Here is a 17,482-nt window from a genome sequence, read left to right on the forward strand (position 1 = left end):
TAATTTTTATTTTACTTTCAATATTATTTTATTGTTTTTAGATTTCTATGAATATTCCATTTTTTACGTCAGTCACGTGCATAAGCAGCTTGAAATAATAAAATTTGGGTTTGCGTAACAAGTGACGTGATCGATGTAACTAGTGACGCTGACTCAATGGAATGTTGAGAATGTTGTCCGATTGCCAAAGTTCTGGATTAAATGGCGGTTTGTAACAATGTAAGCTTTCTTGTCATCAAGCCCATGTAATTATAGTGGAAAAGGCTGGTCGCGTGGTTAGGTTACTTTTCTGTTTACCTAAAGGGCGGTGTCTTTCCAACGTTTTTTAGCTTCATGGTCTAGGTATGTGGCCTAGTATAGATTTAGTGGAAAGTGTGGAACCTGCACGCATAAGATTCATCAGCGTGCAAGTCGAACTTTTTTATCTTCACATCAATTTATTTTAAATAATCCAAATAATGGTTGTCTCAATGTTCAATAATGTTTCAAGACAAGTTAAGTTAGTTGGTTTGTAAAATTTTTCCTCACTGCTGCTATATACATAGCACACTTTAGGCTTGATAGAACTAGTTTTGTATCCGTCAGTTCAGCGTTACAAATAAGCTTAGCTGAGATTCTGACAACCATCGCCGAGTTTAAGTTTCTGCACTTCTGTGCTTCTTCTTCTTCTCTCTTCTTTATGATCTTTTTGCTAATTTCATTCTTTCGTAATAACGAGAAAAATATATTATTTATTTAGGTCATATTTTTTATTAATGTCCAAATACAGCTCATATATATATATATATATGTGTGTGTGTAGCTTTGTTGTTTATTATAATCTTGCAAAAATAACTTCTTCATAAAAAATCTGAAAGATGTCCTTATTTAAGAAGAAGGATCAATCTCCATACGTAAGTGAAGTTATTCATATGTATGTAAGGATAAGTCTATTTGAAGTTACCAGGTCTGTTCAAAAAAGATCCAGAATTAAATCACTTGTCGACTGAGCAAAGTGTTTTGTTTGGAGATGACTTCACTCATTTGACGCTTTTGTCAACATTTTCAATTGAGATGCCGATATATTCTTCACTTTACCGTGCCTCAATGCGTCGAACGAATCACTTTCTACCCAAATGTTACTAGGAATAGAAAAACTCGGCTGAGTTAACTCAGAAGGAAAGTGATCAAGCAGCATTGAAAAAAAAATTTTCTACCTGCATAATCATGTTGTTATGCCCAAAAGTTCAATAGTTTTTGAACACACCTCGTGTATAGAGTCACATGCATTAGTATCTTTACTTTTGCAAATGACTGTATATAAGTGGTGAAAATGTGTTAAAACACAATAAGACCTTTAATACATATGTATTGTATATGAATTCCTTTAATGACTGTCACTTAAAGCATTTCAAGACACAGAACACAGCTCTGCTGTTGTAAACATTTTTCTGTAATGATTTGCGCTTATATTGTGGGTACGGGTGTTATTTGTTTGGTTTGATATGATATCAACATCTGTTTACAATTTGCACTTTAAAATGTATTCAATTTTATTGATTTTAAATTTACAGAGACATATTGGCATGGCTTTAGTGCCACCGGTTGCTTTTACAGCCGTGCCAGATAGTCCCCCTCCCACCCCAATCCCACCCAAAAAGAAAAATAAGAGAAAGGTGGTTATTTCACCCATATTACCAGCGATGATCGGTGCAAACGTGGCAGGTGCTGCTTCTTTGTTTTCTTAATAACTTAATTCAAAATATAAAAAAATTTTAAGTTTAGCTAGATCTACACTCTCAGTGCTTGTTTATCAAACTTAGTGTTTTTGTGTTACTCTTGTAGTTTTGAACTTTACACGAAATATCTTTTGATATATTTTGGTAATTTTCATTTTACAAACATGTTTTCACAATGATGTGATAATATTTTGTTTAAATTCTTATGTAGATATTCTCACTTACGGTATCATTTAGTACCACATATTGTAGGCTTATTTCGCCTTGTTTAAAGTGCATATATATATATATATAGTGGGCTTATTGCGATATTTGTGATGCTGTCATTGCATTTTTTGTATTGTATATACGGCACACAAATTCAAAGGATATTACTTAAATATTTTTTTTTTAACATAACAGCAAAAGCTATAGCACTTGCAAAGGCTGGAAATGAGATAGAACACCTTGACGTAAGTATGGAGTCGATACAACGACGGCAGTCAGAGGAAGATTTCATAGAGGAGGTAACATCTACTGTGAAATTCACATTCATATGCAGTCAGTCTGTGATCGTACATTTATCATATAACCTAAGACTAGTTTATGTGTCTGCAATCTTCATGTGTTATGCCAGCAATTAAGAAACAGATCCTCAGAACTGTTTCCCACAAACTTGCCGATCAACAGCTATTTTCAATTCAATTTTATGGTGTTTTTGCTTAGGATGAATTGTATGCTCGGATCACAACCCATCCCAAGGGTAGAGCTCCTCAAAGCTTGCCTCAGTTGGGCGCTGCTCAAATACACTTAACTTCTGATGAAGAAGGTGTGTATTACTTCTGGAATATACATGAAATTTTATGAATACACAACCTGACTATTTACTATCTTCACCACTTTTCGTATGCTCCTTATTGAAAAGTGTGACACACACATGCACAAGACTCAGTATTTGGTTATCAACAGACAAGGTAAAGTCAGTTTCTACGATTTGTAATAAATAAACAAAGAATTGGATCTTCTTTTTGATCAATCAAACTTTTGTCTCTACATGCATGATTTCTCATCGAAAACTGTCTCACTTTCCTATCTCGTGTGTTCCTAATAGTGTCATTATATACTGAACTCACCTTGCATACATACACACGGAGTACATATGCTGAAGGTGTGCTATTTTTTAGTTGTTTCATTTCCCAAACACAGCTCATTTTAGTAAATCTGTCTTTGCTTGAGTATTGCACTCAATAACCTTCATTATCTTACTTTTGGTTGTAGATGTGATTGGTCCAAGTTCTGCTATTGCTGTAAAAACTGTCCATGCAGCCGAGGTATATGCAGTCCCAAACAAGGTACATGCATTTATTAATCTTGGTATGATATTGTATCATAATATTTATGACTGAGGAAAGTATTTGCACCACTTAAACTATGTGTTGTTTCCTCATCATTCAAATGATTTTATAAATATTTTGTAAAGTTCTTAACACAATGCTAAAGACTTTCAATTCAATGGATTATCCACAAAACTTGGTAAAATTGGTTTACATAAATCGGAATCAGTTACCTATCTGTTGCAGTTGATTTATCATTGTACTATATTACTTTTAACAGAATCGAACAGGAAGATCAAAAAAACGAAAAAAGAACACTACGGCACTGGTCACTGAAGAACCTGTCAAGCTTGCACAAACTGCCCCTGTAAACATTTTTCATTATCAATGTGGTTATTTAAACTTAATTAGATAATTTTCAATTGACATTTGTTCAACTGTAATTTTTACTAAATATTCCCATCACGTTGTTATACTTGTCTAACCACGGTAGAGTATGTACTGATTGCAAAAGGAATTTTTGTTTTTATGACCAGTAACCAAACCAGATAGCCTAATGGTTCGAGCACTGGTTTCATAATAAGTGTGACTCGTGTTTCGTGTTCAATACCCAGTGGCACCATACTGAGCTTGTAATGATCTTGGGCAAGGCATTAACGGCACTTGCTCTTGTTCAGCGGACTTGGTGGACAGTTCTAAATTTGAGAAATATGATATAAAAAAACAAAATAAAAGACATATGACAATTTGAAATCACATAAAGGCTAGCTTGGTAGCTGGGGCTTGATCGATGAGGAATCATTGCCAGGTTTAAGTTGTCCAAAGACTTTTCTCAGTCCGAGGATAAGGGTTATCATATCATAAAACTTTGTGTGTGTTTGGAGCAACTTGTAATTCTGCCTGATTTGTTTCAGAGAGAACTTTTTCCGTCGAATCATTCAACACTTGACCAGCAAAGCAACGTTCCAAGCGAACAAGATCTCTCTCTCCGACAAGATGAACTGGAGGAGAGAATGAAGCTTAAAGATGAGGAGATGCGAGAGATGATCATGAAGATGATGCAGAATAACTCTCCTGGTAAGAAGTTTTTAAGAAATTATTGAATTTTAAATTAACAGCCATTTGTTGCTTGTTGTGCAACTTCTTATAAATGTAATCAACAAAATGTTGCTATGAATTACTTTAGTGGATAATGTAGTTGCTGAACTATTCCTGTATGTGCAGAACTTAAGAAACTGTTTGCCAAAGTGAAAAACTTTGTCCATGGCAAAGTTTCGTTCTCTTCTAGCTTATTTTGTCAGTTTTCACATGTGTGACTGGTAACTGTATTGTATTTTGTATCTGTTAATTGCATGTAAGCATTTTTTGATTGTGTAGTAACGATAGTTAGCATTGCATTTTCATTCCCTACAGCTTATGGCTAAAAATGAACAGTAGGATGTTGATTTTATTGCGTTTAGACGGCAAATTGCATGAAGAATCCAGTCCTGCCACTTTGAGGTCAATACATGCCAAAAAAGCTACATTACCGCAGGAGAATTCTTACCAGCACGAAGATAAAGACCTCATCAGAGATATTGCTGCCATGCTTAAGGAGCAGAGTAAGCTTGTTTATTCAACCATACACCAAGACGCCAACATTTTCATTTCAGATTGTGCTTTGTGCGCTTGATGAAACGTAGTTTGCTGAGGAGAGTTAAATAAATTTAGAAGTTAAATAAGAAATAATAATATAGTTTGGCACTCTTCAGGTTAATTTTACAACACAAATTTGTGTCGAAAAATATGAAGTGAATATTATAGCTATAACACAAGGCAAGGTTTTAAGACATCATTGCCTCGTATCAATAAACCACCAGGTGTGGATATTGAAATCATTTGAATACATGTGAAAGTGCATGTTTAGTAGACCTTGAGTACGTCAGACTGTTTAACTACATCATTATCTGCCAGGTATGTCTGGAGCTGAAGGTGTTGTCTTAAACCAACAAATACAAGAAATGGTCGATGAAAATGAAACCCTAAAGGATGCTGTCCAAAGATTGAATGTTGAATTAAGTCGTTACCAGGCAAAATATGGCACTAATCCTGATTCATTAGAAGGTGTGAAAGGGTTGCCTACTCATGGACCAAAACAGAAGTGGCTGGTATGTGGTGTGATTTTGTGTGGTAATTCTGTATAATAATAAGCATTATTCTATTTGGTGTTTTTATGGTGTGTTTTATCGTTCGCTACTCAACAAAGCCCAAAATGTTGGAAATGAATAATGCTCATTATTATTACATGATGATGTAAAGATAGTATTTGATATATAAAAATAAAGTGAAAGCAATTAAGGAAGACACAATGCAAACTATAGTACAAAGCACAAAAGAATCATGCATTACAAATATGTTAAGAAAATTATTAATGTTTATTGCATTCATGAAACTCGTCTTTTTCATATATATGTAAATATTTATACAAGTACGTAGTGATTTATAACTAGTAAGCTAATAATGAAAGCTTTACGAAGCAACTAAACAGTACAAAAGTAACTAACAATAAATTTCTTAATCAACATTAATGTTGTGTTTAATAGACTGACGCGAAATACCTTTCCCCTCTTTTTCTGAGCTACGATCAACAACTTGAAACAAAAGATGAAATTATCGCAAGTCATGTACACAAGTTTTCAGAACTGGGGAAACAAGTATGGTGAAATGTTATTTAAACATTATTTTTAGTTTACTTGAATACTTACTCAAGAAAATGGCAGACATAATATAGCTTATCACAACTAAATAACACTTACACTAACTTTTGTGGATTTGGTGGCCATGCTATCCTACCATCTTATAGCACAATTGTTTTATTGCCATCTTACATGTTTTAAGCCCTTGGACTTTGTCACTTTTTCCTGCTTGTTAACTGTTTTCGAGCATGTGTTTTATTGTGCTATAGCTACAACGGTTAGCATCGTAACTTTCGCTCCGCACGGTTTATGGCGACAAATAAAACAATACAACACAATAGAGAATGGATTACAATTACATGTCATTTGGTATTTTTGCTCTATAATGAATATGCAAAAGAATTTGCTATAATAGAGTTTAAAGATGTTCCTGTTTAGCGAATAGTCTTTTTAGATGGAAGGAATATTGCAAGAAAATGAAATTCTAAGAGCTGCCACTAAGGACCGAAGAGCACAACCATTTATCACTCAGGAAAAATGGTGATTTATGTTGTTCAATTAAACTCTAAAGTGCCTGATGTAGATTTGGTTTCGCAACGAAGCTGTAACTAGTGATTTTGTTAAACTAGAATAATCCAATTATATTAAACAATAGAACGACTGAAGTTTAGATTTTTCTGTTGACTTTTCTGCATTTTGTTTGACCAGGAACAACTTAAAGGAGCAAAACAGTTTGATGGTTGAAGAAATCCAGGTACAGCTGGAACAGCTTCAGTTAATGGAAAGAAAGTTGAAGGAAATGCATTCAGACCATATCAATGAAGGTGATTTACTCAAGCTGGTATTAATAAATTAAAAACAAATTTATGCCATTTTCTTATTTACCTTGTTTGTAAATTATTGAATTATGAACAAAACTTCATCAAAATGTTTATATTTTTATCTTGTAAGCTGTTAATTAACATTTTTTATTTTGATCACAGTATCCAAACTAACAAAGCGCTTGGCGATCACTGACGCTGATTATCAAGAAGCGGAAAAATCTCGCCAACAGCTGAAGGAAGGTTTCAGTAGCATGATGGAAAAGTTTGAGAAGCTGCAAATTGAGAGCAGCGCCAGAATACCCGCCAATGAATACTCTCGTGCTGTTGCCCAGTGCAAAAGGTATGATGTTTTATTGCCGTCAATGTCAAATTCCAAGATGTACTGTAAACAAAGTAGTTGAGAAAGGCGCAAGAAAGTAAAGTACTCCAACGTTTTATTAAATGTAAACATTGTCTGTGTGATTTTATTAAGAGACGTCACACAACATTTCGGTTTATTTTCTTCTTTAAAAATTTTCCAATATTTAAGTTTCATTTTGTTCTAAATGTAGTGATATAGAAGAACTGAAAGAGAATCATGAAAGAGAAATGAAAGAAGTCATGAAAAATGTTAAGGTAGAAATACCAGGATGTACCGGAATAATATAGTAATAATAGAATAATAGAAATACTGGCATTATACAATAATACAGCAGTTTTACAATTTTCTGTGTATTTGCAAAAAATTCTGTCAATATAACTGTTTGCTGTGACTTTTATTTAACTCTTGGTGTTAATTAGTCCAAGTTTGAAATTATTTCTGTTTTTTCCAGGCTGCTCATAGGGAAAAAAGCGAAGCCCTTCTGCAAGTATCAGAAGTAACGGCCAATAATAAAAAATTAAAAGGTGAAATCGATGCATTAAAGATGTCACAAAAGTAGGTTTTTGTTTAAAATGTGAAGGTTTACGGGTTACTTGGCTGTGTTATGCTTGACTTTTAAATAAATCGACTAAAAGAATTTCTAGTTATACTTTCCACCAATTTCTAAAGAAAAATAATTACTGTGGAAGTACATTTTACTTCACACATATTTGCCCTTTTTCCTCTATAAGTATATTCTGTATCATGCTTGAACTTAACGCTACAAGTTAGAGTGCTATTGCTGGTACTGGCACACGGATTTTAGAGGTTATGTTGCCAAATTTTTTAAATAGCTTCACTGTAAAAGCGTTTGTTTTTTTCATCATATAAAATTGCTTCTTCTTTCTCGTAGCCAGCCAGGCTAGAAAGCTTAATTGAATTAGATTCAGTATTTTGAAACATAACTCATATGCTACCATCCTTAAAAACTTTACTCTTTGTACGTTTTGGATGATGCTTTGGCCTCACTCACTCGATATTTACATGTCTACATTATTTACAAATGTCATCAACGCTGTTTTTCCTTCACCAGATCAAAGGAAGAAAAGATTGAGCGACTTCAGTTTGACCTCGAAGAAGTGGAAAAGCGCGAAATTGAAAGTCAGCTTCATCTCGCCAACATGGTGAGACTTGCGGAAAAAGCTTCCACTGAGCGGGCAACATTCGCGGCTGTTGCGGAGCAGGAGCAACGAACCTCCCAGCACGCTTTGAGGCAAACGATGCGAGAAAAATGGGAGATGGGACGAATGGAAGAATCACTTAAGGTTTAGTTATTTATGAACAGTCACGACTTCAAGGAATGTATTCGAACTGGATTTGGAATGATTTTAATGAACACTGTGTTGGCGTTTTTTCATGTCTAAGCTAATTATTAGTCACGTGGCAACATGTTAAGAACAGAACCAAGTAAGATGGCGATATCACATTTCTTGTTAATTCATATAATTAGTGGTGATAGGTTAAGGAACTGCTCGAATAGACTGGCTATAACTTCAGATTATTTTGCAGCAACACAGACTCCAACTTGCTTCCCACCGCAAAGATGCCACTGATCGTCTCCGTGAAGTGGAGGACACCCATACAGGACAACTAATGGAATATGAAAGGAAGATGACTCATTTGAGGAAGATGCTGCAGCAAAAACAACAAGCTTTGGATGACATGGCCACTAATAAAAGGTTGTTATTGTTATGTTATTATTCTTATTATATTAAAAGGTTATTTATTTTGCTATAAACGACGACTTTTGGATACAAATTTAAGTTCATAAATTTAACTGTAAATGCATATTTTGCGGAGTTAGTTTAAATTTATTTCGTCTTGGAAGAGATAAATATGCACAGTTAAATAGACTCAGTGATTTTTTTGGGACACTGAGTCACTGACACTTGCATTGTAAGATTATTTGCAATAGCTTGCTTTATATGCCGTCGAGGACATTTTAAACATCTTACATCATGGCATCAGCATTTTACTTATGTTTTAGAATGACGAATTTTCGTTTAGTTGCGTGATATGATTTAGTAACAACTAACAAGCAACATCTTTGTTGGGTTATTATTAGCTGTAAATGCAAATTTCTACATCTGGTTATTGTTAGCTCGGGGAAAATTAGGCTTTTAGCCATTAAACTGATTTATATATGACATACAGCACTAGGCTGACACGAAAGTGCTTGGTACATGGCTGTTGTGCCTACACCTGTACAATAAGAGTTTGTATTGTTTTTTGGAAACCAGGCAAATCGAAAAGCAACTGGAAAACGTTTGGCAAGCTGCGAGCTCAGAAAACCGTCGTATTATGGAAGCCTTGCACAGGTCGAAAATTTCCACTTGATAAACGAGAATATGATGACGTCAGACCTGGTAGAGTTTGTCACCAAGATATTGTGCAAACTTAGTGGCGAGCACGACTTGCAATTGCACTTATTACACATGTTTTGAAATTGTTTTTAGTACACTCTGTATGCGCCTTGATGTACCCTTTGCTTTTGCTTTTTTCAATGCCAGCCTGTTATGGTAACCTTTATTGAATCGTGTTTTCGGTACGAATTGTGCAGTTTTTAGCCAAGGTTTTTAGCTCGTTTTTATGTGATTGATTTCATTAGTCCTTCGCTTTTTATAACTCTGAAGATTTATTATTGTTGTCAATTTCGTTCCGTAATGTCAAAAATCACTGTATATTGCTTGTATTTTTTGCTTCGAATTTGTAATGAACTTTTTCCCTAAATTGAAAATGCATGGTAACGTCTTACTCAATTTATAGATGCCCACACAGATACGAAAGACCGCCCAGTCCTCCTTCCCATGCATCAACTGAAATATTAATACCTTGAGGATAACTTCAAATCCAACTTGCGCATTTCAATCGATTTGTGTATTGTTTGTGGCATAATAGAAGAAATTCTTTCAACAGTTGACGTCATGTAGAGATTAGAGAGGACGACAAGCTGTGAATTTAAGCTTTTTATTAAGTTCAACATGGAGTCAAACACCATTTCTGTTCTGCTGAACTGCCCGCTTCAGAAAACAGAGGAGTTCAAATTTGCTAAAAACCATAAAAACGCGCAAATGACACTATGCATTTGTTATCCGTTTAACCTGTAGCGGCCGTTGGGTGCTTCTTGGTTTGTCGCTGGTTGGCGCCCTCAGAATACTCCCCGCCAGTGGTAATTTTCTTACTGCGCGTCCGTTTTCCAATTCCTTGTCTGCACTGCTTGCGCACAAGACAGCAGTTTGATAAAAGCGTTGAACTCCGAAGGTCGTGGTTTTTCAATATATGAGCTAAGCCAACGTACAACTGGAGCAGCAGCATTTTGAGTCAGGAGCCGGCAACCGAACAACGCAACAACTCTAACCTTAGCCATAAACCGACAAAATTTTATCTAGCTATCAGATAGTTAAAATTGCATACAACGTTCCAGCTTTTTACTTATTCTTCGTAAAAAAACGTCACAATGAAATAAACACAATAAATTACATGCATGAACTTTAGACAGGACATTATGTGCAAGTTATTTATGGTCAATTAAACACAATTGTTGGAAACACGTACTTTCATTCAATGTTTGATTTATTGTCGAAATGTATGCAGCTATATCTTCTCATATCCAAGGTTCCCAAATAGCCCAACTTTAAGTCGGTAAGCAGTTGACAATCTGTCCACTTCAATTGCCAGTCTGCGCTGGACAAATACTGGCTATTTGAAGCAGGAAAAATCCATGGACAGATTTGTTCTCAAATAACTTGCTTGTTATAAGTCCTGACATGAGTGTGTGGTCTCTTGAAAGGTTTTTCTCCGTTATCTGGGTTCACAAAATCAAAAAGATTCATTTCACTTAACTTAGTATATGTATATTCTTTTCTTGAAATGTTTTCTGAACAAAAGCGGACGCGGTGGTTACGAAAACATATTTCAATTCAAATCCTTTTGCCACTTGCTCACATTTCGCCACAAGTGACGTCATAAGACCCATTCTTCGGTAATCACCGTTTACTCCGAAAAGCTTTGACGTAGTAAAAATAAAACAATCTGGAATCTTGGTTAAGTAAAATATTTCATTGAATTTGCTTGTAATAAGCAGTGGCGTGCGTGTGAATTGGATGTGGCGTCTTCAAAACTTTTTCTCCGTCATCTGGGTCTACAAGGTCAGCAAGATTCACTTCACTAAACTTTGTATATTTTCGTTTTTGAAAGGTTTTCTGAGCAAACGTGGAAGACGTGAACGAAATAATATATTTGCAGTCAAACTCTTTTGCTAAATCTTCACATTTTGCAATCATTGATGTCATAAAGCCCATTCTTCGGTAATCAGAATCCACAGCTAGAGTTTGTAGATACATTCTTTTCTCTTTTAAATTTCCGGGCATATCAAAAGTGAACTGTTTGTGTAAGAGATCATAAATTCTACTGGTTTTAGCAGGCGGCAACGTTACACTGCTCGCGCCTGCCACCACTTTCTCTGACGTTCTGATGATATTCATAGAAATCGCAATCAATTTACCACTTGTATTTTCGACAATCGCAACGGATGCATTTTCCGCCAATCTTTCCTTAATCCTTTGCCGCTGATGCTCGTACACTTCACTGGGTTCTACTTTCATCATTTCATGAATAGGTTCGTCCTTCACATAAAAATTCATTACGAAGTCTTCCAATTGCTCTAAGTTAGCTTCTTTCAACATTTTCCAGTCAAAATCCGGCCCAAGCTTTGCTGTTTTTTTACAAGCCATAACGACTAGAATATTGAAAAGCCTTCAGTACGTGGCGAAGTGCATAGGCCTAGCTGGTTACACTGTTTAGTAAGGCGTGGTGGTTAATGTAAAAATATTTTGATAGTGTGTGCAATCATGATGATAAATATAAGGCAGGTCTAGAGATCATATGACCATGTTTTAAAGTCACACAAGATAATAGGCCTGCTTTAAAAACATTTTTCTAGGGATGTGCCGCGAGGAAGATTATTCGGGTTCGTGCGAACCCGAATATCATGAAGGTCGACACGAACGAATCCCGAATCTATTCGTATTAGAACCAAACAATAAAATTTCCTCCACAAGTTGTCAAGTCTTGCTTCTAAAATGACGTAATCGATAAACAAATCGCTTTCTTTTGAAAAATAATGTTTAAAAAACGATCGATAAAGCAAAATCGTTAGGAAAACGACCTTCATTGTATGTACTGCTGACTCTAGTTTAGCATTGTCGGGAAACTAGATCATCATTTTTAACAAAAGTCAGTAAATTTATAAGTAATATTGTATTCGGGTTCGCCATTGTTGGTATTCGTGTTCGCCCGAATCTTCCATAAAGGCGATATTCGGCGAATCTATTCGGGTTTGGGTTCGTATCGGCCCATCCCTACATTTTTCCGATTAACAAACAGAAATCATAACATTGTTTGCGTTCACTGCAGGTTCGTGTCTACCTTAAATTCCGTTGCCAATTTATGACCAGTTATACAGTTATGGGCAAAACACATCCAATATACATAGTGGAAGTTAGCAAGAACCCTTCGCCTCGAGTGTGCAATTGCCACCATATCCAGACAAGATCTAGAAAACCTTTTTTGTGCTAAATATGTTAGCCTATACAGAAATAATTTGCAGTATAATTTGCAGCTATATGTCCGGTAACTTCTCCACAACCATATATGATGCAGGATACAACGTTAGAATGCATAAAGATTGAATTGGCAAACCGACCGTGTTATACATAAATTGGTGACGAAAATGTTCAAATTCACTGCAATTGTCGTCATATTCTTTCTGAACTAACCCGTGTCACAATGCTTCACTTTACTGACAAGTGGAAACACTATAACTGACTATAACCTCATTTAATATAACATGTTTAAGCTACAAACACAATGGAATGATCCCCAAAGCCGAGCTCTTAGATTTCGAGGAAAAATAATCACCAAGCAAATATACATATTCTAAATCTGCATAGTATACTTTTTCTTGCAATAACGAAAGGGAATGAAGCAATACTAATACAGCAATAACCGGTAAGCATTTCTCATGCACATCGGAAGCTGGTCATAGCAATACGTCGATATATTTGGTACAAATTTGCTGAGAATAATTTAATCGGAGAAAATGGCTCGGGTTCCAAATAGCGACTGTCAGAACAGCGACTATCAATAGAGCGACCACACGACAGCGATCCATTTAAAACAGCGACTGTCAATAGAGCGACTACACGACAGCGATTCATTTAAAACAGCGACTGCCACAACAGCGACCTCACTTCTTTTATTAAATCCAAGGCTTACGCGCACACGCACTTCCATCCCCCACACCTCTCTACACACGTATGCACGCAGAAACAGGCAAATACTGCGTAGTGAAAGATTGAAACCAAAAGGGACTTTAACCCTTTGCGGTCTACCTACATCCCTGGGATGATAAACAAAATTATGTAATGCTGTCCACCTACATCCCTAGGATGACTTTTGTGTACAGCGGTTTTTACGGGTCTACCAACATGCTAAGAATGTTACAACATTTTTTATCGATTTTGGAACATAGTAGATGGTATTTATTAGGGTTTTTCCCTGACTTTTGTTAAGTTGAAGTTAAGTTGGAACTGGAAAACAGTTAGTAAAACTGGGGTAGGCATGAGCAATTCTTGCACTCAGCAATAATGAATTTTGCTTGTTATTGTATTTTATTACTACCTTACAGACGAGAGTTGTAGTAAATAGTATTGGATTGTTTATAGTAAAATGGCTGCTAGAAGGTTTAGTGCTAATGATGTACTTGAAATGCTTGATTCTGAAGATGAAAATCATTCAGACATGGAGGTTGATGAAGAGAGTGATTTTTCTGATTTAGATATGGAAATGAGTGATGATGGGAGCTCTGATCCAGATGAGCACTCAGACAGTGATGGATCTACCTCTAATGATGTTGTAGACCCTAATGGATGGAGAGTATGGCATGATAATGACAGTGATTTTCCTCATCACCCATTTACAGCTACTGATGTGGGACCAAACTTGGAAAAGATCCCAGAAACAGAATTGGAATATTTTCAAAACCTACCAAATGGGGGCTTCGGGTGTATGTCTTGTCTGACTCGGAATCTGGGTATATCTCAGCTTTTGAACCCTATTTTGGAAAAACTACTACAGAAAATTTGTCGCGTCAAGATCTGCCGTTTACATCGAGAATCGTGATGCATTTAGTTGGCAAGCTGCTGTCAAAAGTCAGAGCAAGTGGTTATCATGTATACACAGACCGGTTTTATACAAGCTGCACTCTAGCAAAAGAACTGCTTCAGAATGAAATCCACCTTACTGGAACTATCCAGAAAAATAGGGTTGGGCTACCCACTGAAGTGAAGCGTTTGCGATTGAAAAATTTACAGTTGAAAGCATACCGTCATCCACAAAATATTCTAGCACTTGGATGGCAAGATAAACGCTTGATACTGATGCTCAGCACCTGGCACAATGCGGACACTGCACCCCACAGTCGTTGGCGAAATGGGAGGCAGGAAGATGTAGAGAAACCTGATGTAATCCGTGATTACACAGCTAATATGGGCGCAGTTGATCTTTCTGATCATTACTGCGCATCATACTCCTTCACACGAAAAACGCTGCGGTGGTGGAGAAAGCTATTTTTCTGGTTGATTGAAGTATGCATGGTTAACTCATTCTTGGTTTACAAGGAGATGAAACAGCTTAAAGATACAAGACACCTACAATACAGAAACAAGGTGATTGTGCAACTTATAGGAGACGTCCGCAACAGGAACCCCAAACGAGGAAGGCCAAGTGAAAGCGATTCTGCTGAGCGCCTCAACAAATTACCACATTTCATCAAAAAAGGAGCAAGAGGTCACACAAAGAATTGTATGGTTTGCAACACCAAAGAACAAAGGAAAACCACTTTATACTTTTGTGAAACATGTCAAAGAAAACCTGGACTTCATCCGGGAGAATGTTTCAGAAAATATCACACATAAGTCACCTACAAAGACTGACCAAAGTCCAGGCATCATACAGGAGTTCACCAGAAAATTTCAACAGTGTGATAACAGTGTGATAACAGTGTGATAAGAGTGTGATAATTTTACTTGTATACAAACGGAATTTGTGTTTGAATAAACGACAGAAGTGTTTGAATATTGTGATACCTTTTGTCTAGAAAATACATGATGCAAAAAATTGCGAAAAGTAGCATTTTTAAAAACGCTAAAAAAAAAAATTTTAAAAAAATTTCGACAAAAAAAATTCACAGCCGTACTCTACACATATAAAACTACCCAAAAATGCAATAAAAAAAAATTGGACCTAGACTGACCGAAACGGTAAAAATAAATTGGACCGCAAAGGGTTAAAACAACATTTTATTTGGACTATCCATAGTCACATGAAGTCACATGATTTAAAAAGCAATAAAATAAAATAAAAATGCAATAAAAATGCAATAAAAATCAAGACACGTTTATTTCTAAATTGCGAGCAAGGGCTCGAAGGAACTGCCGCAGATCATACTGGCCTCGATTTTGCTGTACAACAGTGATTCGTGTGTTCATTGTCACGTATCTTTTCATTCGCTGAGTCAGGTCTCTGCCTTGTAGTAGCAATGATAAACAACAAAAAAATTTGGAAAAATGGAAAGCCTAGTTAAGTCGCTATCATAACAGTCGCTGTTTTAATGCGGTCGGCATTTAGACAATCGCTGTTTGGAATGTCGCTCACTTGATTACGTCGCTATTATGAAGTCGCCATTATGACAGTCGCTGTTTTGACAGTCGCTATCCTGCCTGGATGCTGGAGAAAATATACTAGAGCCTGAGAAACCTGGTACTGAAATTTAGCAAGATTGTTTAAGTACATCTTTTATACCAATAATGCAACATATAACCTATAAACATGACGTAAAACTGCAGAGGAAAAGAAATCTGGAAATAATTCATCGCACATAACTACACTGCTAGAGCTAACCTTAGATATGATACTGAACAGTAGCATGGCTGATGATCAGACTGCGAGCACATTGCGCTGATGCGAAGTACAAAAATAGCCTATACAGGAAACATGAATTGGGGAAAATTTCATACAACAAGACACAGGACGAAACGTAAAGATAAATATAGAATTGCTAATGATGTGATAACTACAGTAAGCCTAGGAGATTATACTGTATGTCAGCAGTTGATTAATTAACTAATATATGATATTTATGTCGCAAACTTACAAGGAAATAGACTTCAAACTTCAAATCCTGTTCAAAGGTAACCAAATGCAGGCTATCTGATGATATTATGTCATCACTTCTGTTTAATTACCATACAGTTTATAGGAGATTGACTAAACATTAAAAGTTCTTTGAAACAAAGAGCCTGGCCAATTGACAAGCATGTCATGAAACTTATTTGTAAGACCTAAGATGGTTGAAGATAGAAGGTGAAACTTCTTGAAAGGTTTGTTACCTGGGCCAACAAAATCAGACCAAACTTGGTATATTTTTGTTTTTGGAAGGTTTTCTGGGCAAACGCGGATGTGGTTGTAGCGAAAACATATTTGCATTCAGGTTCCATTGCATCTTGCTCACATTTTGCCTACAGTGACGTCATAAAACCCATTTTTCGGTAAACACAATCCATAGCCATTTTCTCAAACCTGCACGCTTATTGTATGTACGCAAGGGTTTGAAGTCTTTGAACTACCTGCGGTGGTTGCTAGGCTACCAGCAAGATAATGAAGTGACTATTTCACCGTAAGTAGGTCACGCAGCCCGTTGATAAAATTTCATGATTAGGTTAGGAGAATTTGCACTCAAAAATTTGATTTTACACTATAACGTTTCGTCACGCACGACTACATATTAACTTCGGTGCAGACCAAACAGTTTTTGCATTCTTCACGAAAGTTCTGCTTTGCTGTGATCGAGTCAAGAAAGTGTTGACGTTAAAGTCAAAATGTAGGCTATGGCCTATATAGCTAGCATAAGCGCATGATTTTACTGGTTTGGGTTCTGATGCAAAATCTGTCACAATTTTTCGTATTTACTTGATAAAGCTAAACATTGTAAATTTAAAGATGAATTCAACTTTCACGAACTTTAGTAATATACTTACAATAATAATAACTAATATAATATAGTAATATAATAATATACTAACTAATATAATATAGTAATATAATAATATACTAACTAATATAATATAGCAATATAATAATATACTAACTAATATAATATAGCAATACAATAATAATAACTAATATAATATAGCAATACAATAATAATAACTAATATAATATAGCAATACAATAATAATAACTAATATAATATAGCAATACAATAATAATAACTAATATAATATAGTAATATACACCAAGCAACGTTGTTTATTACATTGCATGGTAATAAATTTATTGAATTTTACTGAGTCTAGGTATAGAGGTTGTTCATGTCGTTGATGTCTGATGTCGACTGTCAGGTGACGATAGAACAACGATTTCTCTGAGATGAACACTGAATGCGTTCAACGTTTACTTTGCTTCACGATGTGAACGCAATAAAGGTGTAAAA

The 17,482-nt window shown here is 35.7% G+C and overlaps 2 protein-coding genes across 3 annotated transcripts; one reads left to right on the forward strand and one right to left on the reverse strand.

Annotated features, from left to right (window-relative positions):
* Positions 1-743: 743 nt before the first annotated feature.
* LOC143452733 (centrosomal protein of 89 kDa-like) lies at positions 744-9,845 on the forward strand. Of its 2 annotated transcripts, XM_076953790.1 has the most exons (18): positions 744-893; positions 1,554-1,704; positions 2,121-2,224; positions 2,424-2,526; positions 2,976-3,049; positions 3,312-3,398; positions 3,946-4,108; positions 4,492-4,632; positions 4,985-5,178; positions 5,614-5,724; positions 6,161-6,246; positions 6,415-6,530; positions 6,690-6,870; positions 7,082-7,145; positions 7,343-7,446; positions 7,964-8,195; positions 8,440-8,609; positions 9,171-9,845. In XM_076953790.1, the coding sequence occupies exons 1-18, from the start codon at positions 858-860 to the stop codon at positions 9,265-9,267; spliced, it is 2,214 nt and encodes a 737-aa protein (XP_076809905.1). In that variant the 5' UTR covers positions 744-857; the 3' UTR covers positions 9,268-9,845. The 2 variants fall into 2 exon arrangements, with proteins under 2 accessions (XP_076809905.1, XP_076809906.1); XM_076953791.1 differs by lacking the exon at positions 3,312-3,398.
* A 503-nt stretch (positions 9,846-10,348) lies between these two features.
* On the reverse strand, positions 10,349-12,425 carry LOC143452734 (uncharacterized). Its single transcript, XM_076953792.1, has one exon. It carries the CDS (start codon positions 11,661-11,663, stop codon positions 10,989-10,991), a length of 675 nt encoding a protein of 224 aa, XP_076809907.1. The 5' UTR covers positions 11,664-12,425; the 3' UTR covers positions 10,349-10,988.
* Positions 12,426-17,482: the final 5,057 nt, after the last annotated feature.

This window comes from Clavelina lepadiformis, chromosome 4, assembly GCF_947623445.1.
Source record: "Clavelina lepadiformis chromosome 4, kaClaLepa1.1, whole genome shotgun sequence".
Classification (NCBI taxonomy): domain Eukaryota; kingdom Metazoa; phylum Chordata; class Ascidiacea; order Aplousobranchia; family Clavelinidae; genus Clavelina; species Clavelina lepadiformis.

Bases quoted from the DNA above. Each gene is read 5' to 3' on its own strand.
- LOC143452734 (XM_076953792.1), bottom strand. From the start codon at position 11,663: ATGGCTTGTAAAAAAACAGCAAAGCTTGGGCCGGATTTTGACTGGAAA.
- LOC143452733 (XM_076953790.1), top strand. From the start codon at position 858: ATGTCCTTATTTAAGAAGAAGGATCAATCTCCATAC. The intron at 2,225-2,423 runs GTAACATCTACT...GTTTTTGCTTAG, and splicing joins AGGAAGATTTCATAGAGGAG to GATGAATTGTATGCTCGGAT. The intron at 7,146-7,342 runs GTAGAAATACCA...TGTTTTTTCCAG, and splicing joins AAGTCATGAAAAATGTTAAG to GCTGCTCATAGGGAAAAAAG.